Raw genomic sequence first — 27,130 nt, forward strand, 5'->3', positions numbered from 1 at the left:
TTTTTTTCAAAACATTTTTATCTACCATTTATGTTTGATAATGGCTACCGACATCTGGTTTTATTCTTTTTTTCTTTTTCTTTAAAGAAGTCTAATTACCATTTGTGTTTAGTATGATCCAGCATCACCTGAACTCTTCTTCTTGTTTTGTCTCATCTTAATTATGCTAAGAGATGTAATTATTATGTACATATAATTCAACATATTGATCAAAGCTTTGTTTTGGTTGGTTATTAATATCGTTTAAACTCATTATTTAGAATTTTTTAATTTTGGATTGTTTTCTTTTAGTATAGTGTAGTATAATAGTAATACTATATTGCCAAAAGACCTCTTTATATAATAGTCGATGTAGAATTTCTTGGAAATTGTAGTCCTTGGGAGAGACAGAGGGATCTCCAAACCCTAGAAATTGACGAGTAAACATCTCAAAACTCTCTCTTAGAGTAAAACAAATCTCTTATCTCCCTCTGTATTCTTTATACCCTCACTTTTTCTAATAAGAGGTGGTGAGACCATTTTAGCCTTACAATTTAATTGATTTAGATTAAATTTTTTTGAAAAAAAATGAACCCATCTCTCTTTCGACCCGAGAGAAACCCGACAAGTAAGTTCTCATTCTAGCCGCCGGCGATTCTTCCGACGTCGGAGCTCCCACTGCTGTCGTTATTAACCAAATCGAGTTGAATCAAGTTGTTCGTCGGAGCTCTCTTTCAACCCGAGAAACCCGACCTGGTTACTCACCTCTCAACCCAGCCGCCGGCTATTCTTCCGTCGTCGGAGCTCCTACTGCTGTCGTTCTTCACCAACTCGACTTGAATCAAGTTGTTCTTCAAAATGCAGGTGCGTTACTTCTCATTAGAGTAGCTTTTTGTTGAAATTGTTTTTGATTTGTAAATTCAGAAATTCAATTGGATTTAGATCGAAGAAAGCTTAGCACATTGGGTGTTTTACAAAGGTTTATTGGTCGATTGAGCTATCTATTAGATAAGAAATGGATTTGGCTTTCGATTAGAACTCGTTTACCATTCGAGTCGATTTTGATAGGATTGAGAGAATGTGGTGAAATTGGTAATACTGGTATATTTAGTAAAACTAGTAGTAGTACTAATTATGATTTTTTTATATTGGTTGGTTTGGCAGGATACAATATGCGAGAACGTCAGCCTACATTTTAAATTTGAAGGATGCATGTATAGTATAATGTTCAAGAGGAATATAACATTGTTGATGTTAAAAGCAAGGATACAAAGGAAGATTGGGTTTGTTGAAAGTAACGTTCAGTTGCAGCTGAGCTACAAGCCACTACTGGTAGAAACAGTTGAGCATTGTGAGCTTAATGATGATGAGGATGTTAATGTTTATCTAGACTCTGTTAATTATGAGAAGCGAAGATGTATGTTGTTTGTGAATGTCATCCCTTCTGAGCCTCAGCCTGAGCAAGTTCCCATAGCGCCCACAGTGCCCACAATGCCCATAGTGGACCAAAGTTCTGTCGGTATGAACTTTGAAAACCAACATGCGAAGGATGGTGAAATCGGACCTAACACCATTGTTGTCTACGTAGGCAAAGAAAAGGCTGTAGAGGGTGAAGCTGAATCACGTGATGAAGGTGATGAATATACTGAGCCACGCCCTGTTGTAGAACCGGGTAAGTATATTGAACCATGAGATGACGGTTTGGATCTGACTAAACTTCAAGAATTTCCAAACAAGAAGGCATTGCAAGATGTGGTGGATAGAGCTTCATTCGCTAACTGTTTTAGTTTTGAAATAGTAAAGTCGGACAAGGTGCGTTATGTGGTCAAATGTCCTAAAGAAGGATGTAACTGGGGTTTACGAGGTGGTAGGATTCGAGATACAGATATTTTCTCGATTAGAAGGCACAACAAGATGCATACATGCTCTCGGGCTAGTCAAAGTTCAAGCAACAGTAAGAGACAAGGCACTCCAAAATTAGTTGCTTCTCTTTTATATGGTGATTATCCAGGGCAAATGGAAACTCCACCTCCGAAAATTATCATGGATCTTGTCAAGACAAAATTAGGTGTTGATATATCATATTCCACGGCGTTGAGAGGGAAAAATCAAGCTGTTACTGATTTGAAAGGTAGCCCAGAAGAAAGCTACAAGATGCTGCGATGTTATCTGCACATGTTAGAGAAGGTTAATCATGGTACAAGATCATATGTGCATTGCAATGAGAATAATAAATTCATGTACTTGTTCATAGCTTTGGGAGCTAGCATTGAAGGATTTAAAGTCATGAGGAAAGTTATAACTATGGATGCAACTTTTCTAAAGAACGGATATAAGGGTGTTCTTGTTTTTGCGTCGGCTCAAGATCCTAACCGTCACCATTATCCCTTGGCGTTTGGTGTTCTTGATGGTGAGAATGATGCAAGTTGGAATTGGTTTTTGGAGATGTTGAAAACTGTTGTTGGGGATTCTTCTGAAATAGTATTTATGACTGACAGAAATACAAGTCTCATTACTGCCATAGCTAATGTGTATCCTCTAGCTCATCATGGTTTTTGTATATGACATTTATCCCAAAATGTGAAAGGTTATGCTCGTAACGTCAACAAAGACGTTGTTGCATGGAGATTCATGGAGTGTAGTAGGTTTTACACAGTGGCTGAGTTCAACATTGCTTACGCTTCTTTTACGACAAGATATCCTTCTGCTGCCAAGTATCTTGAAGAATCTACCCAGAAAGAAAGATGGGCAAGATGTGTTTTTCCAGGAGATAGATACAACCTAGACACAAGCAACTGTGTTGAATCGTTGAACAGCGTATTTAAAGATGCAAGGAGGTACTCCTTGATACCCATGCTTGATGCAATACTTAAAAAATTCTCTGAATGGTTTAATGAACATCGGAAAGATGTTGTGTCTGGATCAGTCGCAAATAAATTGGTGCCTTTAGTGGAGAACTACTTACATGATTTATGGGCAACTGCTGAGAAACTAAAGGTGATAGAGCTAAATGGTTTCGAACTTGAATACAATGTCATTGACAGTGACGGAAAGCCTTATTTGGTGAAGTTGCGATTGAGAAGTTGCAGTTGCAGGTTTTTCGATATACAAAAGTATCCTTGTGTGCATGCATTGGCGTCTTTCATTACATTCCAAAAATATGGAGGTAAGGATATCGAGTTACATGAGTTGTGTTCTAAGTATTATTGGACGGAGCTGTGGGCAATTGCATATTGCAGGACAATTTATTTAGTACCTGATAAGTCTCGATGGGATGTCCTGGATGAAGTCCAAGATATGCAGATCATGCCTCCGAATCGGAAAATAAAAGGGGGAAGAAAGAAAACAAAAAGGTATGCATCTGCTGGAGAAAAACGACCAAAGACTCGACCTAGGACGCAGAATAAAAGGCGCCGGAGACAAGGACTCCAATGGTTGTTATTTGGAGATAATGTTCATGTTTGATTCACCTCTTCATGTATCAATTGTGTTTTGTTTGAAACTTAATGTAAAAATTGGTTTGAAACTTAATCTGAAACTTAATTTGAAGTCTATTAATGTTTTCTTCTTTCAACATGTGTATATAATAGAGTATAACTGGCACAACTAAGATAAAACTGGTAAAAATAATAAAATTGGTACTACCTAAAACCAATACATATTGTATAATACATGTGTATAAATGTTCTACATAGGTTTCTACTATAGGTGAATAATTTTCGAAAATCTACTAATTTTAAATTATTTATGAAAGAATCTCAACAAATGTTTCCCTACACTTTTAATGTTACTTTGTAAATAATTACCACAAAAGCATGAAAAAGTTATAGAATTATAACTTTTAACTTATGAAGTTGCAAAAAGCTTGTAATTGTATGTTAGTTAAGTTTAATCAACTGTAAAACTAAAAAAACTAATGCTAAGGTTTAGTATAACTAATTAAACTGAGAAACCTCTAAAGTACAACTATTTGGAAGTTTAGTGAAACTGCATTAATCGGTAAAACTGTGTGTGAACACGCAGTGTGAACGCACACATCTTTTACACGTGGCCAGAATTTCGTTTTTCTTCGAAACCTAATGCAGTGTGAACGCACATATCCATTTATTCATTTTCTTCGAAACCTAAAGTACACCTTCTCTCCTTCTCTCATCTTCAAAGTCGAATTCTAGATCTATTTCTCTCCTTCTCAAACTATGGAACAATTTGAGGCCGACCCATACTATGCTGATCAGAAGAGGGCGAGGAAATTAGAAGCGTGACGACAAGCCATAGCCGATGGTGATTTGGGCATGCCTCGAATTTGCCCATGTGGCGAACGAATCGTCAATGAGATCTCTCCAACTGAAACAGAGAAAAAGAGATGGTTTACTTGCGTTAAGTATAAGGTAAATTAAATTAAATCAAATACAATTGAGAGACATGGGTATGATGTCTGTTCGTTGATATATTTTGCAGGATGATGGATTGCACAGGTGGAAAAATTGGGCTGATGCAATTGAAGAAGAAACCCAAACCTTAAGGAAGGATGTTGATAACCATTGGGAGAGATTGAAGGAATTTGAACCCCATCATACTCAGATCTATAATTTGCAGATGCAGCTTAAGGAGAAGAGTGATGAGATTGCCAAACTAAGGGAGGAGGTGGCGTTGCTTACCACTCGAGTCGATCTCCTGGATAGGTTGTGTTTCGATTGATATTATATGAGTTGATCTCATTCTACGTTGGTTTAAAACTTGTTTAATCAGTTTCTGTTTCTTATCTTTTCCTTGAATTCTCTTGTTGAATCATGATGTTCTATCTCTCTTTTATGTGACTTCTAGGATTATGCCTCCTTCTTGAATTGAATCATGTTCTATATTTTTCTTATATGAATTCTCTAGTTTTGTTTAGTTTTACGTAGTTTTACCAAAAATACGAACGGCAAATCCAAGAAAACAACGTAGTTTTACATAGTTTTACTAGTAATACCAGTACCAATCACAAAATAATTAAGTTTTACATAGAAAATAACATAGTTTTACTACTTCTTAGACCTTTTTCTCTTCGTCCCTCTCCCTCCTTCTTGTGAAGTACTCGGTTGCTCATCATCTACATGCGACTGACATGAAACCAAATTTTGTTAACACCTTTGATTTCGAAGTATTACCAAGTATTACTATAGTATTACGAAGTATTACCTTTGATTTCTCTTGCTCTTTCATATATACTTCCAACGGTTCGATCCTTTTTTCAAGACCATCAATCTTCACCGAAATGTTATCGAACTGATTTTTCATATCCTGCTTCATGGTCCTTAGAAGTTCCACCAACTCAATAGTATCTTCTCTCGGTTGTTCATTGGCGTCTATTTCCTCATTCGCATCATTTTGTCCTGAACGAGTAGCCACATCGGCTGTGTACATCTCCTCCAAAAGTACAGGTAGTCCTCTACGAAGGTGCCACATCCAACTGGCAACTACGACATCATGGGTATCGTCTTCCTCAGCTTCTTCCATGATTAAATCGAGAAGAGGAATTTCTTCATCAATATGAGGGATCACACTAGCAATTGCCTGTGTAAACGACCTACTTTAGATACATTACAAACCAATTTATTCAAATGATTAATAATTTCAATGGTTAGGATGACTAACCTTTGTTGTACCAAGTGTATCACCTATATTCTTTAGAGGAAAACCTTTCTGACCGGTACTCTTAAATTTCTTTCTGCACATCCTAGGACAACTTGCATCCGCCTCAGAAATTTGGTCAATGTAAGTGTTTGCCAAAATTGGAACTGCCTCAAATAGTAAAAACTACACAACACAAAAAAAAAAAAAAAAAATCAGCTTCACTTATAAGAAATATCAACAATGAGAAAAATTCAAATTTTAAACTAACTAACCTCCAATGGAATACAGAAGTGTAATCTTTTTTTTTCGTAAAAAATACTTCCTTCGAAACTCGATACCGCCGGCTTCCTTATAATCAAGTGGATAGCACCGACAATCTAATCCAGACATCAACGCATGTTCTCTCAGACCATACCGGATTGGAACACCATTCACAACAAACCATGCTTCCTTCTTTTTTTCGATTTTAGCCGTTCGAAGTAAGAGCAACCACATTCCCATAAGCTTGTGGTTTGGTTCCCTTGGCATGTGGAAAATGTGCTTGAATTGTGGATGTTTCTCAAACCAATCCCTCTCAGAACTAGTCAATGGATGCTCTAAATTATCCAGCGTTTCCACAGTTTCAAAAATATGACACCTTGTCGATAGCTTGATTTTCTTGTTGTACTGACTAGGCTCAAAATGCATACCTAAAGGTTGCATCGCTTCTATTTCCTCCTCTGATTCTTGCAACAATATCAGTTTTACATGAGTTATACCAGTTATACAACAACTAGTTGTACCAGTTCTACTAGTTCTACACCACCTAGTTGTACCAGTTCTACTAGTTCTACACCCATTAGTTGCACCAGTTCTACCCGTTCTACTATATCGATTTCAAATTCCAATTCAATTCTGAAAGAATGAAACAGACTTGTTGTACTTACACTTGCATCGTTGTGCTCCTCGTCCTCCCTCTCACTTTCGCTTGTACTCCTTCTCGAGTTACCTGCCGAGTTTGAACTTCCCTCCTTATCTTCTTCTTCTTCTCCTTCATCGTCTTTTTCTTCTAATTTTTCTCCTTCATCATTTTCATCTTCCCCTTCATCGTCTTTTTCTTCCCCATCTTTACCTTCTTCTCCTTCATCGTTTTCTTCTTCCACTTCATCGTTTTCTTCTTCCCCTTCATCGTTTCCTTCTTCTCCTTCATCGTCTTTTTCTTCCGATTCTTCTCCTTCATCGTTTTCTTCTTCCCCTTCATCGTCTTTTTCTTCCCCTTCTTCACCTTCTTCTCCTTCATCGTTTTCTTCTTCCACTTCATCGTTTTCTTCTTCTTCTCCATCTCTTGATTCCACAGAAGTAGATCTCTCGTTATCTCCTCCTTCTTCATCATCTTCTTCTTGATTACTTGATTCCGAAGTACCGGATTTTGCTTTCTCTCCTTCGTTCGCATTTTCTCTTTCGACCACCGGATTGGGTTCCTCCGAAACTCGACTTTCACTTTCTTCTGCCACCGTACTCAAAGCTCTCTCTCCTCCTACTGTCGCCGGACTCAAACCCGACACACCTACTTCCGGCGAATCGAATTTTGCTTTCGAACCACCATCTCCTTGTGAGATCTTCTTCTCTTTCAAACGCTCACTCCTCCTCACACGACCCCCCCTTGTTTTCACCATCTTCTTACTCGATTTTTGGTTGATTGAAAGAAAACGAGAAAACCCTAGTTCTACAGTTTCACCCAAATCGATTCGAGTTTCCCGAAGAAAGACGAGAGAGAGCGGTTTTAAACATAAATTTTACAGTTTTTTTTTAAAAGATACCGATTCAGTTTCTCGGGTATTAGATCCGATCCGATTTCTTTTGGTTAGACTCAGGTATTCTTTGTAATTATCTTAGTTTTCTTTGGACACTAAAGTAAAACACTGATTTCTTGATTTAAAAAAAAAAATCAAAAAATAGACAAAAAAAGAGAGGGATTTTTGAGATTGTCAGAAATGTTTTAGGGAGTTCTGAGACGAATTCTCGAAATTGACTCCTTCGAAAAATGTAGTTTTTTGGTGTAAAATGAAGAAAAAAACTAAATTACGGTATAATCGTAGTATATTTTAATTTTGTTTTGTAAACGAAAACGAATTCACCGTTTCGCCTTCAAGTTGTGATTGAATGCGTCACCATGAAATCATGCTTTAATCATATTCTGCGTGAGTGGGAAAAAAAATATTTCTAAGTACATGTACATCTTACTTTTTTTCGTTCACCCTATGTTTTTTTATCAAAAAATATTTCCTCCCTTAAAAACCAGAGGTTCATAATACTTCAAAATGGAGTATTAATATATGTACCTTTAATATTTTTATTTTTCCCTACTCTATCCCATACTGGCATACCATAAGCTTAATTAATTATATTACAAAATGGGCGCACACACATATATATGTATATATTTAAAATAGCAAAAACAAAACTATAGTCCATGTGAAAAGAGTATACTATAAAACATATCTATATATATAGTATACTTTGAGATGAAAAGAGTTGATTATGGATAAGCTTTATTAGAAATACAAAGATAGAAGAAAAAACTTGTTTATGTTACATGAAGTTCAAAGAGGTAGCCATTAAGAATACTCAACTAGAAGCAAAGATACAAATTATATCTTAAACAACTTATCTTTTGAACAAAAAAAAAAGCAATACTTATCTTATGGGGGATTATATTGAAAAACAATTTTCTTTGAAATGGAAACTCTGCTTTCATTTTTATTTATTTTTGGTCACTAAACTCTACTTTAATTCATGTATATATACATACACACTCTACTTTTATTCATGTCTTACATAGACATGAAATGTTGTTACCATAACATATTTTTTTAGCTAGGTCGTTTTTTTTTTCATGTGTATAAATCACACAATCAATAAGACAGTTATACCAGTACATACAGGTACTCTATGATCTTATACCAGTTTAAATCACTAACTATAAAATGATCTGGTGATTTATTTGGTAAAAGGGAATGTTTTGTTTTCCCCAATGGGATTAATGATATCAAGACAGAGCCACATACACTATTGTAGTTACTTTTTGTTATTCGTAAGAAAAAAAAGAAGTAAGATGTTTCTAAAAAGCTTATATGAACAATTACAACTTGATGATCCGATGTAACGAAAACTCAGATGAACTTTTGACTCATTTTAACGCAATTAGCTTTGTACCTATTTAGTGGATGGATGCGTACGTATAAAACCCTACGCAACAAACGTCGATCCATTTAAGTCACCACCAACAAAGAAAACTTTTATTTAGTTATCTACACATTGGTTTGATAGAGAGATTATACTCCCACCGTTTCAAAATATATGATGTTTTAACTAAAACACGCAGATTAAGAAGTCTTTACTTTTAACAATTTCAACCAATCAGAAGCAATACTCCATTATATAAAATACTAAATTAATATAAAAGTTGCATAGAAACTTAAAAACATCATATATTATGAAACAAAAAATTTCTCTAAAACATCTTATATTTTGAAACGGAGGGAGTATATGAATAAAATCAGGATAAAAAGCTTAACTAATTTAAATTAAAGGAATTTACCATATAAAAAACTAGTACTTAGTAATTAAGTGACAGAAAGTGAATCAATTAAATGGAATTAAAAGGGTTTAAAATATATTAAAACTATGCAAGACACTTATAATATGCGGAAAATGTCAAAAATATATGTATATATTAAAATATACTCTCTCCGTTTCAAAATATAGGATGTTTTAGTTAAAACACACATATTAAGAAAAAATTATTTTTAAACAGCTTAACTAATCATGGATAAGACTGCATAATATAAAATATAGATTTAATCTACAAGTTATATAGAAAATTGAAAACATCATATATTATAAAACAAAAATGCTTCTCTAAACATCATATATTATGAACCGGAGAGAGTATTATACACCGTATATAAAACCATTCGAATAACCATCTTTTTCTTTTTGTATTAAAATTTTTTATCATTCTTGATTCTCAGCTCATAATTCGATGAAACAACAAAAGCACCTTTTGCTTCCCTACTTTACGATAAAGCTAAAGCATGAAAAAATGAAGTATTCAAAAATGTTTTTTTTTGTTTAAAATACAAAAATGAATTTTGATATACTCCATTTTCTTTCTTAAATTAGTAAACAAATTTCTGTAATTTATAACCATGGGTTTACATAAACTTAATTACACACTTAATGTTATTATTATTATTTTTAAATGGTTTTATGGTTGTTCATCCAGAATTAGTTAATCGTTATATCGAATATGAACAATACTTTAAAAAAAAAAAAGATAAAGGTGGAGAGAGAGAGAGAGAGAGAGAGAGAGACAAATGGTGGTGTTAAATACATCATTGACATCTATCTATTGCTCAATTTGTTTGTCTCTCTTCTTCTTTCCTTTTCTCCAAAAACTAGAGCCAAACTAAAAGCATAGAGAAGCAACAAATCTCAAAATATTTTCAAATTCTTTTACTAGAAACTAAGAGAGGCGATGAATAGAGGAGTGTTGGAGAGTTCGCCGATACAACACGTCACGGCGGCTGGAAACCCTAATTGGTGGAATAACGTCAGCGGCGGCTTGACGCCACCACCGCCGTTGATGAGTACTCACCAGCCACCACCTGCAACCGCTAACTATCTTCCAAGTCTCTTGCTGAACTATTTTTCTTCTCCGACTTCCTCTTCATCTTCTTCTTCACCTTCTTTGCCTCCTCCTAATAGTAACCCTAACGTCTCTTCTTGGCTTGAAATGAGTGATCTGCCTCTTGACCAGCCATGGAGCCTTAGTCAACTCCTCATGTAACTCCCTTTCTCTCTCTATCTCTCTCTCGTTAGGTGTTCCTAAGTAAATGGTTTTAAATTCTTGGATTTGTTTTGTAATCTAATTCGATCTTATGAAGTTTCCCCTTAATTTGTTTTTTTTTCATGTATATATAATATACTTATAGTATTGTATATATATACACAAACAGGATCTAATATGAATATTGTGTCTTTGAATGAAGGGGTGGACTGATGACGGGAGAGGAAGAGAAAATGGAGATGATGAACCGTCATCATCAAAATGAACAGCATAGTTACCAAGAGAAGAAGATACAGAATTGGGAAGAACAAGTTTTGAGGCACCAAGTTTCCATGAAACAAGAGAGTAACAATAATAATGGTTATGGAATAATGTCCTCACCGAACTCACCTCCAAACAAGTCATGTGTTACAATTCACAACACCAATGAAGACAACAAGAACAACAATAATATTCGTCCCAATGGTCTTAACTTGTCCGAGGTTGGTCGAAAGAGTTAACTATTCAGATGAAGATATAATCTTTACCAAATATTTTAAATCAAAGTCTCCATATTTTCATATCAATGAACATTTCTTTTCTTTATTTTTTCTTTGTCAATTTGTGTTCATGAAGTGTAACAGCTCAGAGATGATTGGGTCTTCTATTGGAAATAAGAAACCAAAGCTTCAGGTTCCTTCATCACAATCAACTCTCAAGGTAACTAACTAAAACCCCTATGTGTTTGTTTCTACCTCTTCCTGACATTTTAAATTACAAAACAAATGCACAAACACAAAGCGAATAAGAAACAAACAAAAGAGAATGGGCACAGAATAAGCTGCATGTGTGTGTGATTGTTACATTTTTGTCTTTCTCGTGTGTCTTCTTCTTCTTGATCCCATTATTCTTTTTCTCTTTCTTTCCTATGATTTCAACGGTAGTTACGCAATCCTTTTTGTTAGTTTTTATTTTATTTATGAAATATAGAAACTAAATCTGTTTTTCAGTTTGATTCAGTTTTAGCTCAGCTTTCATTATCTAACAAATTTTTTTATAAATTATCGAAGTTAATTATGTTTCCTCTTCTTGCTCTGTTTATTTTGTCCTGTCTATAGATTAATATTCGTATTGTTGTAACAACACAGATATATATATATATATATATATTATATATATTATTTTGATCAGTTATCAAAATGTGTCATTCTTTTTTCTTTTCTTTTTTGTTTGAACCTTATATCAATTTTTGTAGTATGTTTTATGATCTCTTGGTTTATCACTTATCAAAGGTAAGAAAGGAGAAACTTGGAGGCAGAATCGCATCTCTTCACCAGCTAGTATCTCCCTTTGGCAAGGTATAGTTACTTATTAATCTCCTTTTACTAATTCTAATTTCTACATCAAAATTTAAATTGTCACTGTTTGGCTGATTGATCCCTTTTATTTCAGACTGACACAGCTTCTGTCTTGTCGGAGGCTATTGGATACATTAGATTCCTCCACAGTCAAGTTGAGGTGACTTGTCTTTTCCAAACTACCATGCTTCTTATTTCATTTATTTCAAGACAAATATTTCTTTCGAATCTTCCCTCACAACTAAAACAAAAATAATTCGTGTGTGAAACCCAAGTATGGATTATCTGGAGTTCTTTTTGATATCCTTCTATATTCAAATTTTTTAAAAATAATTATTAGAACAGAATAATATAAGTAATTGGCACAACTTCTCAATATTTTGTTTGTTTTCAAAATGTTCAGGCTCTAAGTTTACCATACTTTGCTGGTACTACTCCCTCGAGGAATAATATGATGCACCAACATGTAAGTATTAAATTAACCACCTTAGTTACATGTATAATACACTTACATGCATGTGTTTTTTTACTTACACATCATATAATGGGGGTTTTAAAATGTATCTGACTGCTATTTATATTTGATTCCTAATTATGTGTATAGGCTCAAGGAAATTTGAATGGTATATTTCCCGAGGACCCTGGTCAGGTACGCATTATTTTCTAGTTTTATGCACTTTACTTTTCATTGGATCAATTAAACACAAATCTTAATTAAAAAAAAAAAGTTGACAGCTTTATTCCAAAAAAATCACCCTTCTTTTCCTCTATACTATTGTTTGTTCTCTTAAAAGTGAAATGACTAAAGTATGGTCAATAAAATAAATAAAAAGATGACATTACCAAACTTTCTTTTTCAGTCCTCTATTTACCTTTCATTATACCCAAAAAAAAGCCACTTAAAATTATTTATAATATTTACTTTCCTTCATCAAAGTATCTTTTGGCAAATGATCGATCTAAATCAACTTTTGCAACCAATAATATCACCATTTTGTCCATATGTGTTACTTATGCGTAGTGTGGGCTGAGCAGCCTTATATACAAAATTTTGGATTGTTGTGGAGCGGGCCGACCCGTTTTATCACCAACATTCACACTATACTATAGTTTTAATGTTTTTTTCCAAATATATATGCTGAAGAAATCTTTTTTGATTTGGTGATCAGCTTGTAAATGAGTATCGCATGAAAAGAGGAGTTTCATCATCATCGACGGACAATCAAAAGTCAAATCCTAACGAAGAACCAATGAAAGATTTGAGAAGTAGAGGACTTTGTCTTGTCCCAGTCTCATGCACACTCCAAGTTGGTAGCGACAATGGCGCGGACTATTGGGCTCCGGCGTTCGGATTCACTCTCCAGTAACCTATTTCACTTTCTGTTGTTATTTGATTTTTCGTCGGCCAAAAAAATTTAGTAGATGTTATAACATCATGAGCAACCAATCTATTTGAGAAAACAAAAAATCAGTTTCCTCCAAGATTGGTTGTTCATGATGTTTGGCCTTTGGCCTTTGAACATTTGCAGTTGACGAGTATGAGATGGCCTATTTAATCATATTTTTTTAATTAATCATAACTTTATCTACTCTCTTAATGAACTGATGATTGTATTTTAGTTTTATTATTGGTATGGGCGTGCAGAAAAAATTATTACGTCTCAAAATTGAAGAGCTCATATTTGGTACGTACATTTTGGTGATGGCTTGTGGAGTTTATCAATTACATTATACTTATCATCAACAGTAATTATTCAATGAGAGACTAAAACTCCTGGATTACTACTTTTTGTTTGTTTCAAAAAGACTATGCACACTTATGTCTTATCATGTCTGTTGCTCAAAAAATAAAAAAACGTCCTCTTTATTATAAAACTGTGTGAGTATACATCACCACAAGTGTCTCTCCTTTATGCAATCCATCACAACAAGTGTCCCTCTTCATGCAATGCATGTAACACTTGTTTACTTGATTCACCACTTGTTACCAACCCCTCTATGCTTATCTTTGTCTCCTCCCTCTATAAATAGGAGTTCTGTAGAAGAGAAAAATGTATAGTGAGAAGTCTTATCATCTCTCTAAGTTTCTCTCAAGTTTTTCTCTCTCAAATTCATACACTCATCTTCTAGATCTCTTCTCCTTTTGATTCTCCTCATAATAAAATACTTGTTACCTCCAAACTTATAATATAGTTCATAACACGTTATCAGCACGATGTCTTTACCGCTGGAGTTTTTACGAGGTAAGTAAGTTTATATTGTTTCAATTATGTTTATAGAACATAAATATTATAGACATCATGAAATTATGTCTTTTCCGGATTGATCGTCATAAGTTGTAGGCGTTCCCTCCTTTACGATCAAATCTATAGCTAAGTCATATCCGGATAGATCGTTAGATATATGGTAGGCTTTGCCTCCTTCACGAGCAAATAAAAACTATGTCTTTTCCAGATAGACAGATCGTTATATATGGTAGGCTTTGTCTCCTTTACGATCATGTATAAAGCTATATAATATTTGGATTGATCATTTGATATAGTAGGCTTCGTCATTCCATCACGATCTAACAAAAGGCTATATCCTTTCCGGAAAGATCGGTTTTGTCTTATATACGATCAAATATAAGGCTATGTCATTTCCGGACTGATCGTTATACATATAGAGGTCAACCTCATTAATGATCAAATAAAAAGCTTTATCTTTTCTGGATTGATCATTATATATGATAGGCTCTGCCTACTCTATGATCAAAGAAAAATTATGTCTATTAAATTTTTATATATAAGGCTATAGCTCTTAATTTTATTTTCTGAATTTATATGTTTGTTTATTTAATTTTATTTATTCGTAAAAAATAATTATATGTGTTATATAAGATTTAAAAACAATGAAATGTCTTTATAATCAAAAATATATTTCTCTTATGAGAATATATTAAGCACATGTCAATACATTTTAGACAGTGCAAAAAATAATTGGAAAGTCTAGATGAGTTTGTCTCTCGACTTCCAAAGATATCAGATTCATAATTATCGATGTCTCGTGTTCTCCAAGGTCTCAAATAAACTCATGGAGTTTCAAAGACATTTTTTCTGCAGAAAATTATTATATTGAGACAATAAATAAACATGGTATCGCATGTTCGACCATATTGGAGACACGCATGTATATATAATTATATCATGCAAAAACAAAGATGGCAAAATAATAGTAAATGATCGTGATCTATAAATAATATTAAATATCATTGGAATTTATGAAAAGAAAAGGAAGCTTATTCAAACATTGCATGCTTCCATTCACATTTTCTGAGGTAATATAATTTATATTATATTTGTATCAATTTATTAAAATTAATTTTAAAATTCTATTTCTTATTTCTGGAGTCGATGGTTGTATACCTCCTCTTTAACTATGTGATAGGCTATGCCTCTAGAATCATATAATGTTGGTCCAATCACCATTCTTTCAGTTTAACAAGCTCATTTTATATATATGATGGTTCATTTCTTTTCTACTCTCCATATTAAACCCCGAATACAACCGATCTAAAAGTAAGATTCGGTGCAAGATGAATAATCATCATCTTGAGAGGGGATGATACTAGACCCACGTCCTTATAAGGGGACCAAAATTGGTATGTTGTTGATCTTTAAGTGGGATTCAGTACGAGATGAATGAACTCTAAGAGTTACCATCTCGAGGGGGAGAATTAAAGAATCCCAAATTGACAATAATTCGATAAACTTTGGTGAATTTGACACCCCATAGCGATATAACTTTGTTGAAGTCATATCCCATAATTTATCACATATGTGTCACATGTGATAAAGTGTAACATCCATGATAATCACTCTCAAAATGAGCTATAATGAATCGTTCATAGTGCAACTCCAAGAGATTGCAAAATGATTCATGGTGATGTAGTCTCTATTTTTTTACATGGAACATGCAACTTTGCATGTAAAATATCATATATATGAGGCCAACGGTTCGTAAGAAAAAATTATCCCATGTTATATATCATGGTTGGAGATTAAATATTTCTCATTTTGAATATTATGGGTGTGTGATATATATTGTAAATGCTCCTCTACACCACATAAAAATATCATCCAAAGAGGATGAAATATATAGTTGCGTGAGATGGATCTCCGCTCTAATAATATAGAGCCATCTTATGAGAGATATGCGTATTGCAAGATTTGCATATCATCAAGTTGGATGATAAAAGTTCCCCTTCATTATGGGAGAATCATCGAATAGTTTTGGATCTTTGAACAAATGAAACTAATGAATATGAACTTGAAAGTTCAAAAGTTCAACAAATCACTATTCAAAATATATATTGCAAATCAAATGCAAAAAAGCTGATGGATGAGATTTCATATAATTATTGATCCTCACATAAATGAATATGAACTTGTAGTTATGAGAAATCTCACATCGCAGTTAGAATTGCTCCAACAAAATATGTCTCTGACGGATGACATACTAAGTCTATGATACATAAGAAACATGACAGACTACTTTGGTTCCTAAGAAAGATAAAATCTTTGAAAAGAAAAATGAGCAAATTAAAAAGAAGATTATACTCTCAAAAGAGGAGCAAATAAACTCCTAAAGAGGAGTAGATAGAATCTTTAAGAAGAGCTAATAGACTCCTAGAGAGGAGCATATAGAATCATAAAAAGGAGCAAGATACTTCTCTAGAGGAGTAGAGAAACCGATTGATATGGTTAATAATGAAATCATGTACATGTATAAAATCATTTATATAATGATTAAAGAGATCTCGATTAACCATGTCATTACGAAAAATATGGAACCAAAGACATACATGTCGACAATAAATTGTATAGCGTAATGTTATTAATGAGGATCATAAATCTCCGCTCTGTGAGCGTATAGAGATATATATTGGCCAATAAAAGAGGTAGTCAAGTTTATATAAACTAGTATGAAAAACGAGTATTTTTTGGACTAGTGGTCCAAGAATCAAAAAGGTATAATGATATATAACAAAATGGTGTGTCGCGCCATGTTTTGTTAAAATACCCTATCAAACAAAACAAATGCTATATGAATGGCTTGAAATATGCCTTATGGGATGCTTGAAGAGCTTATCCTGAAAAATATATGATATCATAATTATGTTCTCGAGAACTCATTGATGATCATCAAAACCCTTAAAGGTTTGAAAAAAAGAGATCTTGGAAACATATTTCGAAATAGATGTTATAATAATCACTTCTAATAGAAGTCAAAAATATATATATATATATATATATATAGTCATATAAAATCATATATAAATGCTGACGTTATATATTTTATGAATTGTGCATAGCATTTTCTACTAATCTCTTTGCAGCATATAGCTCATTCTCTATGAGTAGATTTTGAGATGAGTTAAAACATATATTCTATTGCAAAGGTATGATTAACTTGGGTTTATTATATTTTGGAACCCCCAAGTTTGGTTTAGTTGGTTTTGTAGATAGAAGATTTATATCGGATCAATATAAAGATATATCGCAAAACAACAACTTTATGACGTTTCAGTGATAGACTTTGGCCATCGCTTATTCGATTCATGCCAAATAGTTGTGCTTCATATGCCATATCGAGAATCCCTAATGGCTCAAATGATGTCCGAACATCAACCAATAGTTACCCGCCTAAGACTGGAGCCTCGTAACATGTTGACAAAGAATTTCAAACAGAGGGTTTGATCGACATCAGCTAGTTAATGCTTGTTGAGACCCGTTAGCAGGAAGCAACCAAGATAGTCACAACACGGTTTGAAGACTCTATTGCATATGTCGTCCAATTCAAAGGAAGTTACACGAAGAGCGACAAAACAAGACATATTCCTCTCTTACGGCCAAGAATTTGATAAGAATAAGGAAGTTGATAGCCAATACATCAACTCAAGTAATAATGTAGCAGATGTACTTACAAAGGTGCCTACTTCATTCATATCAAAATGCATCTATTGAAGATGATACTTTCAGGGGGAGAATATGATGATTCGCGTGGCTGTACTCTTTTTCTCTTATCATGGTTTTTATCCCAATGAATTTTTCCATGACAAGGTTTTTAACGAGGTAGCAAATAACACACAAAAGATCGACCTCAAAATGAGAATGTCAATGATGAAGAGAACAAGACTCATATGTTTCAGGTGGAGATTGCATCACTATTCGTTGAAAACTACGAAGCATATTTACAAAATTATTTCTTACTTCAACATTGAGAAAGCATATTCATAGTATTGGAATGCGGCATCTACGAGATCTGTAAAGTTTTTTAGAGGGGGAGTTTACACTACTGTACTTTTTTTTTCCTTGACATGGTTTTTATCCCATTGGGTTTTTCCATTATGAGGTTTTTAATGAGGCAGTATGTAACTCATCACTAGTGATGGATACTCAAGGGGGGGGTGTTATAAAACTGTGTGAGTATACATCACCACAAATGTCTCTCCTTCATGCAATCCATCACAACAAGTGTCCCTCCTCATGCAATGCATGTGACACTTGTTTACTTGATTCACAACTTATCACCAACCCCTATATGCTTGTCTTTGTCTCCTTCCTCTATAAATATGAGTTTTGTAGAAGAAAAAAATGTACAGTGAGAAGTCTTATTATCTCTCTAAGTTTCTCTCAAGTTTTTCTCTCTCAAATCCATACACTCATCTTCTAGATCTCTTCTCCTTTTGATTCTCCTCATAATAAAGTACTTGTTACCTCCAAGCTTATAATATAGTTTATAACACTCTTAATTTTGTCATAGCCAAAAGAAAAAAAACATTGAAAACTCTTAAGTACTTTGAATTCAGAGTAACAGTGATATTATGAGTAATGTCGATGATAACTTGATCAACATGTGTTTGGCTTTGGTGTTTCGATTTATAATAACCAATAACAGTAACCAATATGTAACAGAATCCATCCCACCCAGTTTGATCAATGGCATCAAAACTTTTAGTTGTTAGCAAATTTTAGGTAGTTTACATCAAAATAATTGTATTATACAGTTTTTGTAAATACAAACGGAATTTAGTTGAATAAATATAGTAAGATTTATATGAATATAAAAAGAGTAGGAGTACAAAATACAAATACATGGTAACTAAGCATAAATTCAAAGAAAGAAAAACAAAGAAAAAACAAGTTCGGAGTATCCATCCACATGTCAACTGAAATCCACCCACTGATTTAAAAAAAACAGAGGAGTTTTCAAATTTGGACTTAAACGATGGATAATTGGATTCATTTCGGGTTTAGGCCCGACTAGGTTTTTTACCCACTACAAAATCCCTATACTTCTCAAAAGTCTTGGATTGAGTCTTGGAGATCTAAGATGAAATTTATGGCTTAGCTTAGCCTTAATGTTATATACAAATGAACTTAATTAAGGAAGAAGCATTAGTTGGTTAAATAATTAATTTGTATGCTAATAATCTACACCTTTGTAATTCCTTATAGTGTCTTCAACTTAATAGTAGTTGATGTTCCTATTAAAACACCAAATATAGCTACGGTGGGACTTGTAATATATACTGAACCATTTCCTAAAAAAACGTAATAGTTGTGTGAGTTCATTAGTCTCTGGTTCATTAGTCCAGAGACTAAAACTTTGGATTACTAAAACATAGTCTCTGGTCCATTAGTCTTGATTGATTTTGATTGTTATAAACTTTTTTACGGTTATAGGTATATGATTGTCAGTTTTTTTTGTTGTTGGCTTTTAAATCGCAATTATTTTTGTTTGCGGGGTTAAATAACAAAAACATTATCAACATACTTATCTAAGATTCGGTAGCTATTTAAGGGAGAAATTAGTCAAAACAATCTTTTAACTTTTGGTAACTACGTAAAAAAAAAATATCAACTCTATAGAAAATAAATCTCATTTTTTTAATTGATTACTCAAAATTAGACCCAAATTTAGTCAACTTTAGCTATACTCTAAAATTAAATAAACATTAATTTTATTATTATTAGTCATAAGAAAATTAAACCTTAATTATGTATTTTGCTAGACTTTTTTTCTTTTTTGTCAGATTAATAAAGTATGAGATGACATAAGAAATACAAGTGAATTAAAAAGGTTACTTAGAAATCATTATTTCAGTTTCTATAAATCCCCAAAAATTAAATTATGGGCAAGAACATTACAAATAAAAGATTACGACAAATTCGTGAATAAACAAAAGATTAGGGCCAAAACTGTTATTCAAAAACAATTTTTTTTGTAATATAATTTGTGAGGATCGGACGGTGAAAGAAGAACCACACTTCAAACCTTATATGAATAGTAATCGTCGGATCAACGTGTCTAAAAACAACCGTACGATCAAAATGCGAAACAAATCTAACCGTCTAATATAATCCAGAAAAAAATGAAATTTCAAAAACATGTATAAGAGAGGGAGGACGACGATGAGTGTTAAAATTAAAAAAACGAAGACGAAGAAGAAGAAGATTCAAAACCCCAAATTTCTCTGTTTTTTTTTTGGTTCCGCTACCAAATCTCTCTTCTTCTACTTCTTCGTCTTCTTAAACCTTTCAAAACCCTAATTTCCTTTACCTCTCTCTAAGTCTAGATCAATAAATACGAATTTCAAAATCCCGTTTTTTATTTTTTAAGGTTTTTTTTAAAGTAGACGACGATTCGGCTCCTGGGTTTTTTTTTCGTTGTGAATTCAGATCTTGAGATTTTCGTTTTTTCTCAAAAGCTGATTTGTAATTGAATTGGTGATTTATAAATTTTGGGTTTTTTTTTTTTTGAATTTCGTTGGGGGAAAAATTTCTGGGTTTTGGTGTGTTTTCTCAGAGGAATTCGAAAATTTTGGGAGATGGGAGAAGGTGAAGGAGAAGGAGACAAACTCCCGCCAAAAAAGGATGAGGTGATTACACAAGACTCGATGAAGTCGGCGAGGCAGCTCGATTTCACTCATGTGGTGCATCCACCTCACTCTAATCAAGCTCCCGTCACATCAATCCCTTCACCTGCTGTGACGGCTACGCCGCCTATTACTACAAGTCAGGCACGACCTGTTTCGACGACGACGGTGGCGACTCCGATTCCACCGCCGCCACAGCCTCAGGGGCTTCTTCACGTCCCAATTAGGCATCCGTAAGTCTGCTTTCTTATTCAAAAATTTGAACTTTTTTGAGAAGTCAGATTTGGGGATTGAAGCAAAGCGTCGATCTTTTTAGAGATTTTTTTGAATTTTTTCATAATGCATAGGGAAAGGTTTGAATCTCCGAACTCGAAACCAAGGCCTGTGGGTGTGGGGGAAACTAGAGATGGAACCCCTCAGAAGAAGAAACAGTGTAACTGTAAACACTCACGCTGCTTGAAGTTGTAAGTCTCTCTCCATCTAACCCTTGATGGGCATTATGTTATGCATTGTCGGCTGTAAGTCTATTTTATGTTTTGTTACTCAGTGGTATATAGATTTCATACGAATTGAGCACTACTATGCATTGTCTTTTGATTAGGTACTGTGAATGCTTTGCATCCGGTACTTACTGTGATGGTTGCAACTGTGTGAATTGTTTCAACAACGTTGAATTTGACACCGCGAGACGAGAAGCTGTTCAAACAATATTGGATCGGAATCCAAATGCATTCAAGCCTAAGATTGCTAGCAGTCCACACGGCGGACGAGATAGCAGGGTATGTGGTTTACTTAATTGTGTTAATGCTCTTTAACCTGTTGGTCTTATTAAGGTTGTTGGATAACTTTTGAAAATTTTAACTCGATTTGCAGGAGGAGGTTGGTGAACCTGTGATGTTAGGGAAACACTACAAAGGCTGTCACTGCAAGAAATCAGGATGTCTTAAGAAGTACTGTGAGTGCTTTCAAGCAAATATCCTTTGTTCTGAGAACTGTAAATGTTTGGATTGCAAAAACTTTGAAGGAAGTGAAGATAGACAATCGCTCTTTCACGGTGAACATTCCCACAACGTGGCTTACCTCCAACACGTAAATGCTGCCATAACTGGAGCTATCGGTTCCTATGGCTTTGCATCTGCTCCAGGTCCTAAGAGAAAGAAAGGTCAGGAGTTTTTCTACAACCAAGGAACCAAAGATTCACCAACTCATAGGCTTGGCCAGGTAAGTCAGTTACAACCTCAAGTTTATTTGCTCCGTCTGGTTAATATTCTATATGCTTTCCTTATCTGTCCTCCTTGGTTAGTGAAATGTTAGATCTTAATTATTGGTATCAGGCAAATACTGGAAGAACCCCATCTTCGGAAACTGATTCTCGTGCTGGAGGCCCATCCAAAGTTGTATATAGGTAAAATTCTGATGTGTTGACAAAGCTAAATCTTTTCTCTGGGATTGCAGAAACTGATTTATAAATATGTTTTCTTTTGAAGGTCTCTTTTGGCAGACATAATTCAACCGAAGAATGTGAAAGCCCTATGTTCTGTTCTGGTTGCTGTAGCTGGGGAAGCTGCAAAGGCATTAACAGAAAAACGGTTAGCAGATCAGAAAGAAACGTCCGTATCTTCTTCTGTGCAAGATCAAGGACAAGGCAATAATAAAGGTACCGAGATTGAGATAGCTGCGACTGGAAATCAAGCTGAGAAATCTGGTCCAGAGGATTCCAGTTCAGATGGCTCCAAAGGGAGGTCACTATCTCCAGACACTTTGGCATTGATGTGTGACGAACGGGACACTATGTTAATGGTTGCAGCTTCACCTAAAGGTTCGGTTGAGCCTACCTCACAGCTACCAAACGGCGGGCAAGACCAGTTTTATGCAGAACAGGAGAAAGTAGTGTTAACCAAGTTCCGTGACTGCCTTAACCAGATTATTTCTTGCGGAGAATTAAAAGGTAAGACATTTCTTTGATCATCAAGAAAATGGGGTATATAGCCAAACATAAGATTCACGTTTTAAAACCTAGTTTTTGTTCGTTTGTTGCAGAATCAAATTTTTCTTCGTCAAGAATGAATCTAGATACACCTGCGCACACTGCCGTCAAAGTCCAGCCAGTGGTTCAACAAAGACCAGTTGCGAATGGAGTTTCTCAAACCATAAAGCAACCTTCCCAGCTAACAACAACAACCCCAACACCAACACCAACAGCAACAACAACAACACCAACTACATCCGCACAAACTCAACTTCATAAAACTCCAGCTTTGTCTGAGAAGAAAGACCTCTGAATCAATATTTACTCCTTTAGGAAAAAATGACTTTACAGAAATGCAGCTGCATCCACCTCCCCAGGCCTGACTTACGAGGTAATGTCACCAACACCGTTTTCTTCCTCTTAGATATTCTAAAACAGAGGAGAAGTCGCAGCTTCAGCACATTAGCAGGTGCTTAGAGAGTATTATTATTATATAACTATTCATACAATTTTATTAGGTTAGGCATTCTTCTTCTTTTCTTTCTTCCAAATTCTTCTCTTTGATTCATAAGAGCTGTCTCTTTACAAATTGTTGTCACTATTAGTGTACATTGCTATTTACCATCGGCAATCACAGTGATTGTTTACTGTGGAACATACATGCTTTAGCCTGATTTCGATATGATTTAGGAATACAGAAGATCTGATGTTACTTCTGCTTTAGATTTGAAGCATACATAAAATAAAATCATATTTTGGATTTCGGAGGCTTCAAGTCAATTCTTGTCATAACAGAAAATTCGCAAAGCTTTTTCGAGAAAAATAATATTTTCAGGAGAGTGATTCATATCAAAGAAGAGAGACCTACCTTACATTATACACTTTAGTAAACACAAATGAAATATTACAACAATACTGAAGAGACTCCAGAGACAAACACACTCATCGTCACCCACAACAAAAAGAGAAAGTCTTCTGCATGAAACTATAGACTTGTAGTTCTATCGATTGAGGCCGAAGGTTTATCAAGAGTCGATAGAATCTGTGGCATTGACATTCCACCCGATACAACAATCTCTGCAGATGAAGAATGAGTGTAAATAGTTCAGTAGCTTTCCACAAAACAACACATCTAGGACAGACAATAAGCCACACGATGGCTGAGTTTAGATTATGAAATCTCACCTATTCCTTCCCGGACAGATAGATTCGGCCTGATAACATCATTACTGTTGACAAGTAGTATATCTCCGATGTAAAGGTGGTTCGTGGGAACATATACACAGCAAAGTTCCTCCTCAGTTGGGTAGTTCTGCAATGACAGAGCATTACTACATTTTACTATAGAAAGGATCTAATTATAACAAACAATGCTTAGAAATTGTCTATGCCCTCTGTATCCTACAAGAAAAGTTCTGAAAACAATAACAAAATCCTTGAACCAAGCAGTTTCACTCACCTGGAGAACAACAGTCGATGTAATGAAGCCAAATGCATATTCGCCTATTCGGGGATGCCTAATGATTGCAACTTCCTTGAAAGCTTGTGTATTTTGATCTGAACAGAGAAAGAACTGGATATGAGCAAGTTGAGATTAGAAAATTATAATTAACTTAGAAATGTAAAATAAGTTTTTTCTTAAGCGATACCAGGAGATATGGCAGTGCTGATCTGCTTAGAGGCGTTGTAGATATGACGAACAAATGGCATTCGCTTGATAAACCACTCTCCTAAGTTCAGAACCGATGCTCCCAACCACGAAGACATGAACACCCCGACCAAGAAGATGAATGCTATGGAAGTCAAAAAACCGAAACCTGCAAAACCAAAATCAAACTCATGTGAGCAGCAGATCATATCAAGTGGTTGATTCGATAAAGAGGGACAATTCAAATGCTTACCAAATACGTTGATTCCAAGTTGTGCATATATTGGAGAGAAGAATCCATCCACAAAGTGAATAAACCACCATGTTATATAGAAAGTAATTGCAATAGGAAGTAGGATAACACTGCAAAGAGCAATTGAGATTTCAAAAACTATCAGCGCAAATTCTGAATCTATGCCAACTACAATCAAATGCCAAAAAAAATTCAACGCTTGCTTACCAGCCTGTCATGAACTTCTTGGACGCCCAACCCCTAATGAACAAGCTTAAAGTCTGCAGGAAATAGCTAAAGCATCAGACCACAATGCTCCATGTGTATCATATATGGTTGAAAACATGAATGACCATAAACATCACAAGACTCAAGAATCGACAGATCCTAACAAAAACACTTGAAATGCAAATTCATACTTGACTCAATCAGGAAAGGTCAAATTTTTACAAGCTTCTGCACAATAAAGGTCAGTGTTTGGCTAGTTCACACAAGTTCCAGGAAGTGTTCTGGTGATAGATTGAATCTAGGGTAAAACAAGTTCCAAGATTCTGAACTAAGGGGGAAACAAATAAATCTATGAAGACTAAATCTTGAAAGGAACTAAGAACAAGATTCTAGATCAGGAGATGAAACTAGACCTCGTGGCTGGATTGATGCGAAGAAGAAGAAGAAGAAGAAGAAGAAGAAGAGGAAGAGGAAGCAGAAGAAGAAGGCTTCGAAGAAGGACCATCGTCTTTGTCGCCGGAATCAGCGACGGGAATCAGAAGCTCCCGATCTCTTTCTCGATTGGCCATCACAACCGCCGGCTTCTCGTCTCCCATCGCCGTGAAACTCAGGCGATAAGGAAATCAAGTCGGAGAAGAGAGAAATGCCGGTGACCAGTGAACAGCGGAAAGGAAAAAAGTTGAGACTTTTTTGCCGGCGACTGTTCTTTCTTCTGAGCACAAAAAAAAAAAAAAAAAAGTGGCTAAGCTAACTCCAACTTGAAGCTCTCTGTCGTTTTTAGATTTTTCCCCCTTTTGTATTTGTCTTCTTTTTACTTATCTTTTTCTTGTTTTACCACATAATTAATTTTTGTTAAAAAAAATTCCGATCTTAATACTACTAAAAGTTAATTACATTTTGAAAATGTCTAAAATCACACAAAGTAATTACTAACCGTGCCACTCAAAAGAGTTATCGAAATCAAATCATTAAGGATAATTATGTATTTATGTATCAAATTAATAATTTAATATCTTCAAGTAACTGACTTTTTTTCAAATACAGAAAATAATACCTTTAAACTTTTTGATCTTGGTGAAACGCAGCATGCAAACAATGGTAACACCATTCTCATATGCATGTTCACATTGAATTGAAAAATTCAACCGTATATTTCCCCCACAAAGTGACAGGCAATCTCTCATCATTGACATATAAATCAAGTTAACAGTTATCAAAATAACAAACATCGATTGGTTAGAAAATTTTATTCAATCAAAACTTACTTTTCATCTCTAGCTCGAAGTTCAATCTTCTTAACTGGTTTATTGTTAACATCAAAGTCTTCAACATCACCAAGATTAACAACTTGACCAATGACATCTAAAGAAGACAATTATTAGTTAGCGATAATTTTTAAATACATAAAAAGAGATTTATAAGAACTTACCAACCAAAATGCTGGTATTAACCTCGTGGACTAAGATCTTTGGAAAATTTGCTAGGGATAAGAAAGTCGACTCACTAACATTGTCCCTCGCCCTAACATTGATACCGTTAACAAAGTTATACTTGTACACGTGCGAAGCAGGTCTGAAATGACCAGCACCATTGGTTAGACTGAATGTTTCAATGAATCTCCCACTACAAGAAAACAGCCCATTCCCGACTACAGTAAGAGTCGTTAAGTAGTCGCTAATTTGCTGTTTACGACTCAGTTACGGCTAAAACGTGTAGTCGTAAATCCTTAGTCGGAATTAGTCGTAAAAATAGTCGTTATTTAACGACTACTGTACGACAAAATTCCGTAGTCGTAAACATAGTCGTAACAGAGTCGTAAATATTACGACTACGATACGACAAAGTTACGATTAACCAGCAGTTATATAGGCAGTTGTAAAGGAGTCGTAGTGTAGTCGTAACATTTGAAGACTCGGTTACGACGGATTTACGACTAATCATGATATACAGTAATTTTGCTTGTAGTCGTAACGTAGTCGTAACATGCTTATTGATTTACGACTATTTGGCTACTATTCTAAACAAATTAATAATGTAATTTTAATTTGTTTAGCGACTAATGTTTTGTGGAAAACAAATTTATAAATGTTTTAAATTGAAATTGGTACATGTTTCTCAAAATATTATGAAACCAATATTGTAAATAGAACAAAAACAAGATTAAGACAATAAAGTCATATTAACCATGATTTATAATACAAACCAAAAGACCAAGTTTCTCACAAGACAAATATACAAACCAAAAGAGACAAATGCATACCAAGTATACATGTGTCTCAACAAAAGAGACAAGTTCAACAAAAGAGACAAGCTCAACAAAAGAGACAAGCTAATTAGTTTGGTCTATGAAATTTTAGGTGAGAAGTTAAC

At 34.5% G+C, this 27,130-nt stretch overlaps 3 protein-coding genes and 1 pseudogene across 3 annotated transcripts; 3 read left to right on the plus strand and 1 right to left on the minus strand.

The window, feature by feature from the left end:
* The first annotated feature begins 1,657 nt into the window (after positions 1 to 1,657).
* LOC147950356 (protein FAR1-RELATED SEQUENCE 4-like) lies at positions 1,658 to 3,553 on the plus strand (annotated as a pseudogene).
* A 6,324-nt stretch (positions 3,554 to 9,877) lies between these two features.
* On the plus strand, positions 9,878 to 13,430 carry LOC104702165 (transcription factor bHLH133). Its single transcript, XM_087462375.1, has 8 exons — positions 9,878 to 10,422; positions 10,629 to 10,908; positions 11,042 to 11,125; positions 11,698 to 11,763; positions 11,858 to 11,923; positions 12,167 to 12,229; positions 12,368 to 12,412; positions 12,933 to 13,430. Exons 1-8 carry the CDS (start codon positions 10,115 to 10,117, stop codon positions 13,128 to 13,130), a joined length of 1,110 nt encoding a protein of 369 aa, XP_087318501.1. The 5' UTR covers positions 9,878 to 10,114; the 3' UTR covers positions 13,131 to 13,430.
* A 386-nt stretch (positions 13,431 to 13,816) lies between these two features.
* On the plus strand, positions 13,817 to 23,309 carry LOC104702151 (protein tesmin/TSO1-like CXC 6). The gene is made up of 8 exons (XM_010417985.2): positions 13,817 to 14,006; positions 20,614 to 20,916; positions 21,031 to 21,147; positions 21,285 to 21,462; positions 21,557 to 21,904; positions 22,018 to 22,088; positions 22,171 to 22,631; positions 22,724 to 23,309. Exons 2-8 carry the CDS (start codon positions 20,636 to 20,638, stop codon positions 22,963 to 22,965), a joined length of 1,698 nt encoding a protein of 565 aa, XP_010416287.1. The 5' UTR covers positions 13,817 to 14,006; positions 20,614 to 20,635; the 3' UTR covers positions 22,966 to 23,309.
* A 152-nt stretch (positions 23,310 to 23,461) lies between these two features.
* On the minus strand, positions 23,462 to 25,681 carry LOC104702142 (protein CONTINUOUS VASCULAR RING 1-like). The gene is made up of 7 exons (XM_010417969.3): positions 25,174 to 25,681; positions 24,761 to 24,813; positions 24,554 to 24,663; positions 24,302 to 24,469; positions 24,112 to 24,209; positions 23,838 to 23,964; positions 23,462 to 23,729 (listed from the first exon to the last, which is right to left on the minus strand). The coding sequence occupies exons 1-7, from the start codon at positions 25,354 to 25,356 to the stop codon at positions 23,638 to 23,640; spliced, it is 831 nt and encodes a 276-aa protein (XP_010416271.1). The 5' UTR covers positions 25,357 to 25,681; the 3' UTR covers positions 23,462 to 23,637.
* Positions 25,682 to 27,130: the final 1,449 nt, after the last annotated feature.

The sequence above is a fragment of the Camelina sativa genome, chromosome 1 (assembly GCF_030686135.1).
Source record: "Camelina sativa cultivar CO46 ecotype springtype chromosome 1, ASM3068613v1".
NCBI lineage: Eukaryota > Viridiplantae > Streptophyta > Magnoliopsida > Brassicales > Brassicaceae > Camelina > Camelina sativa.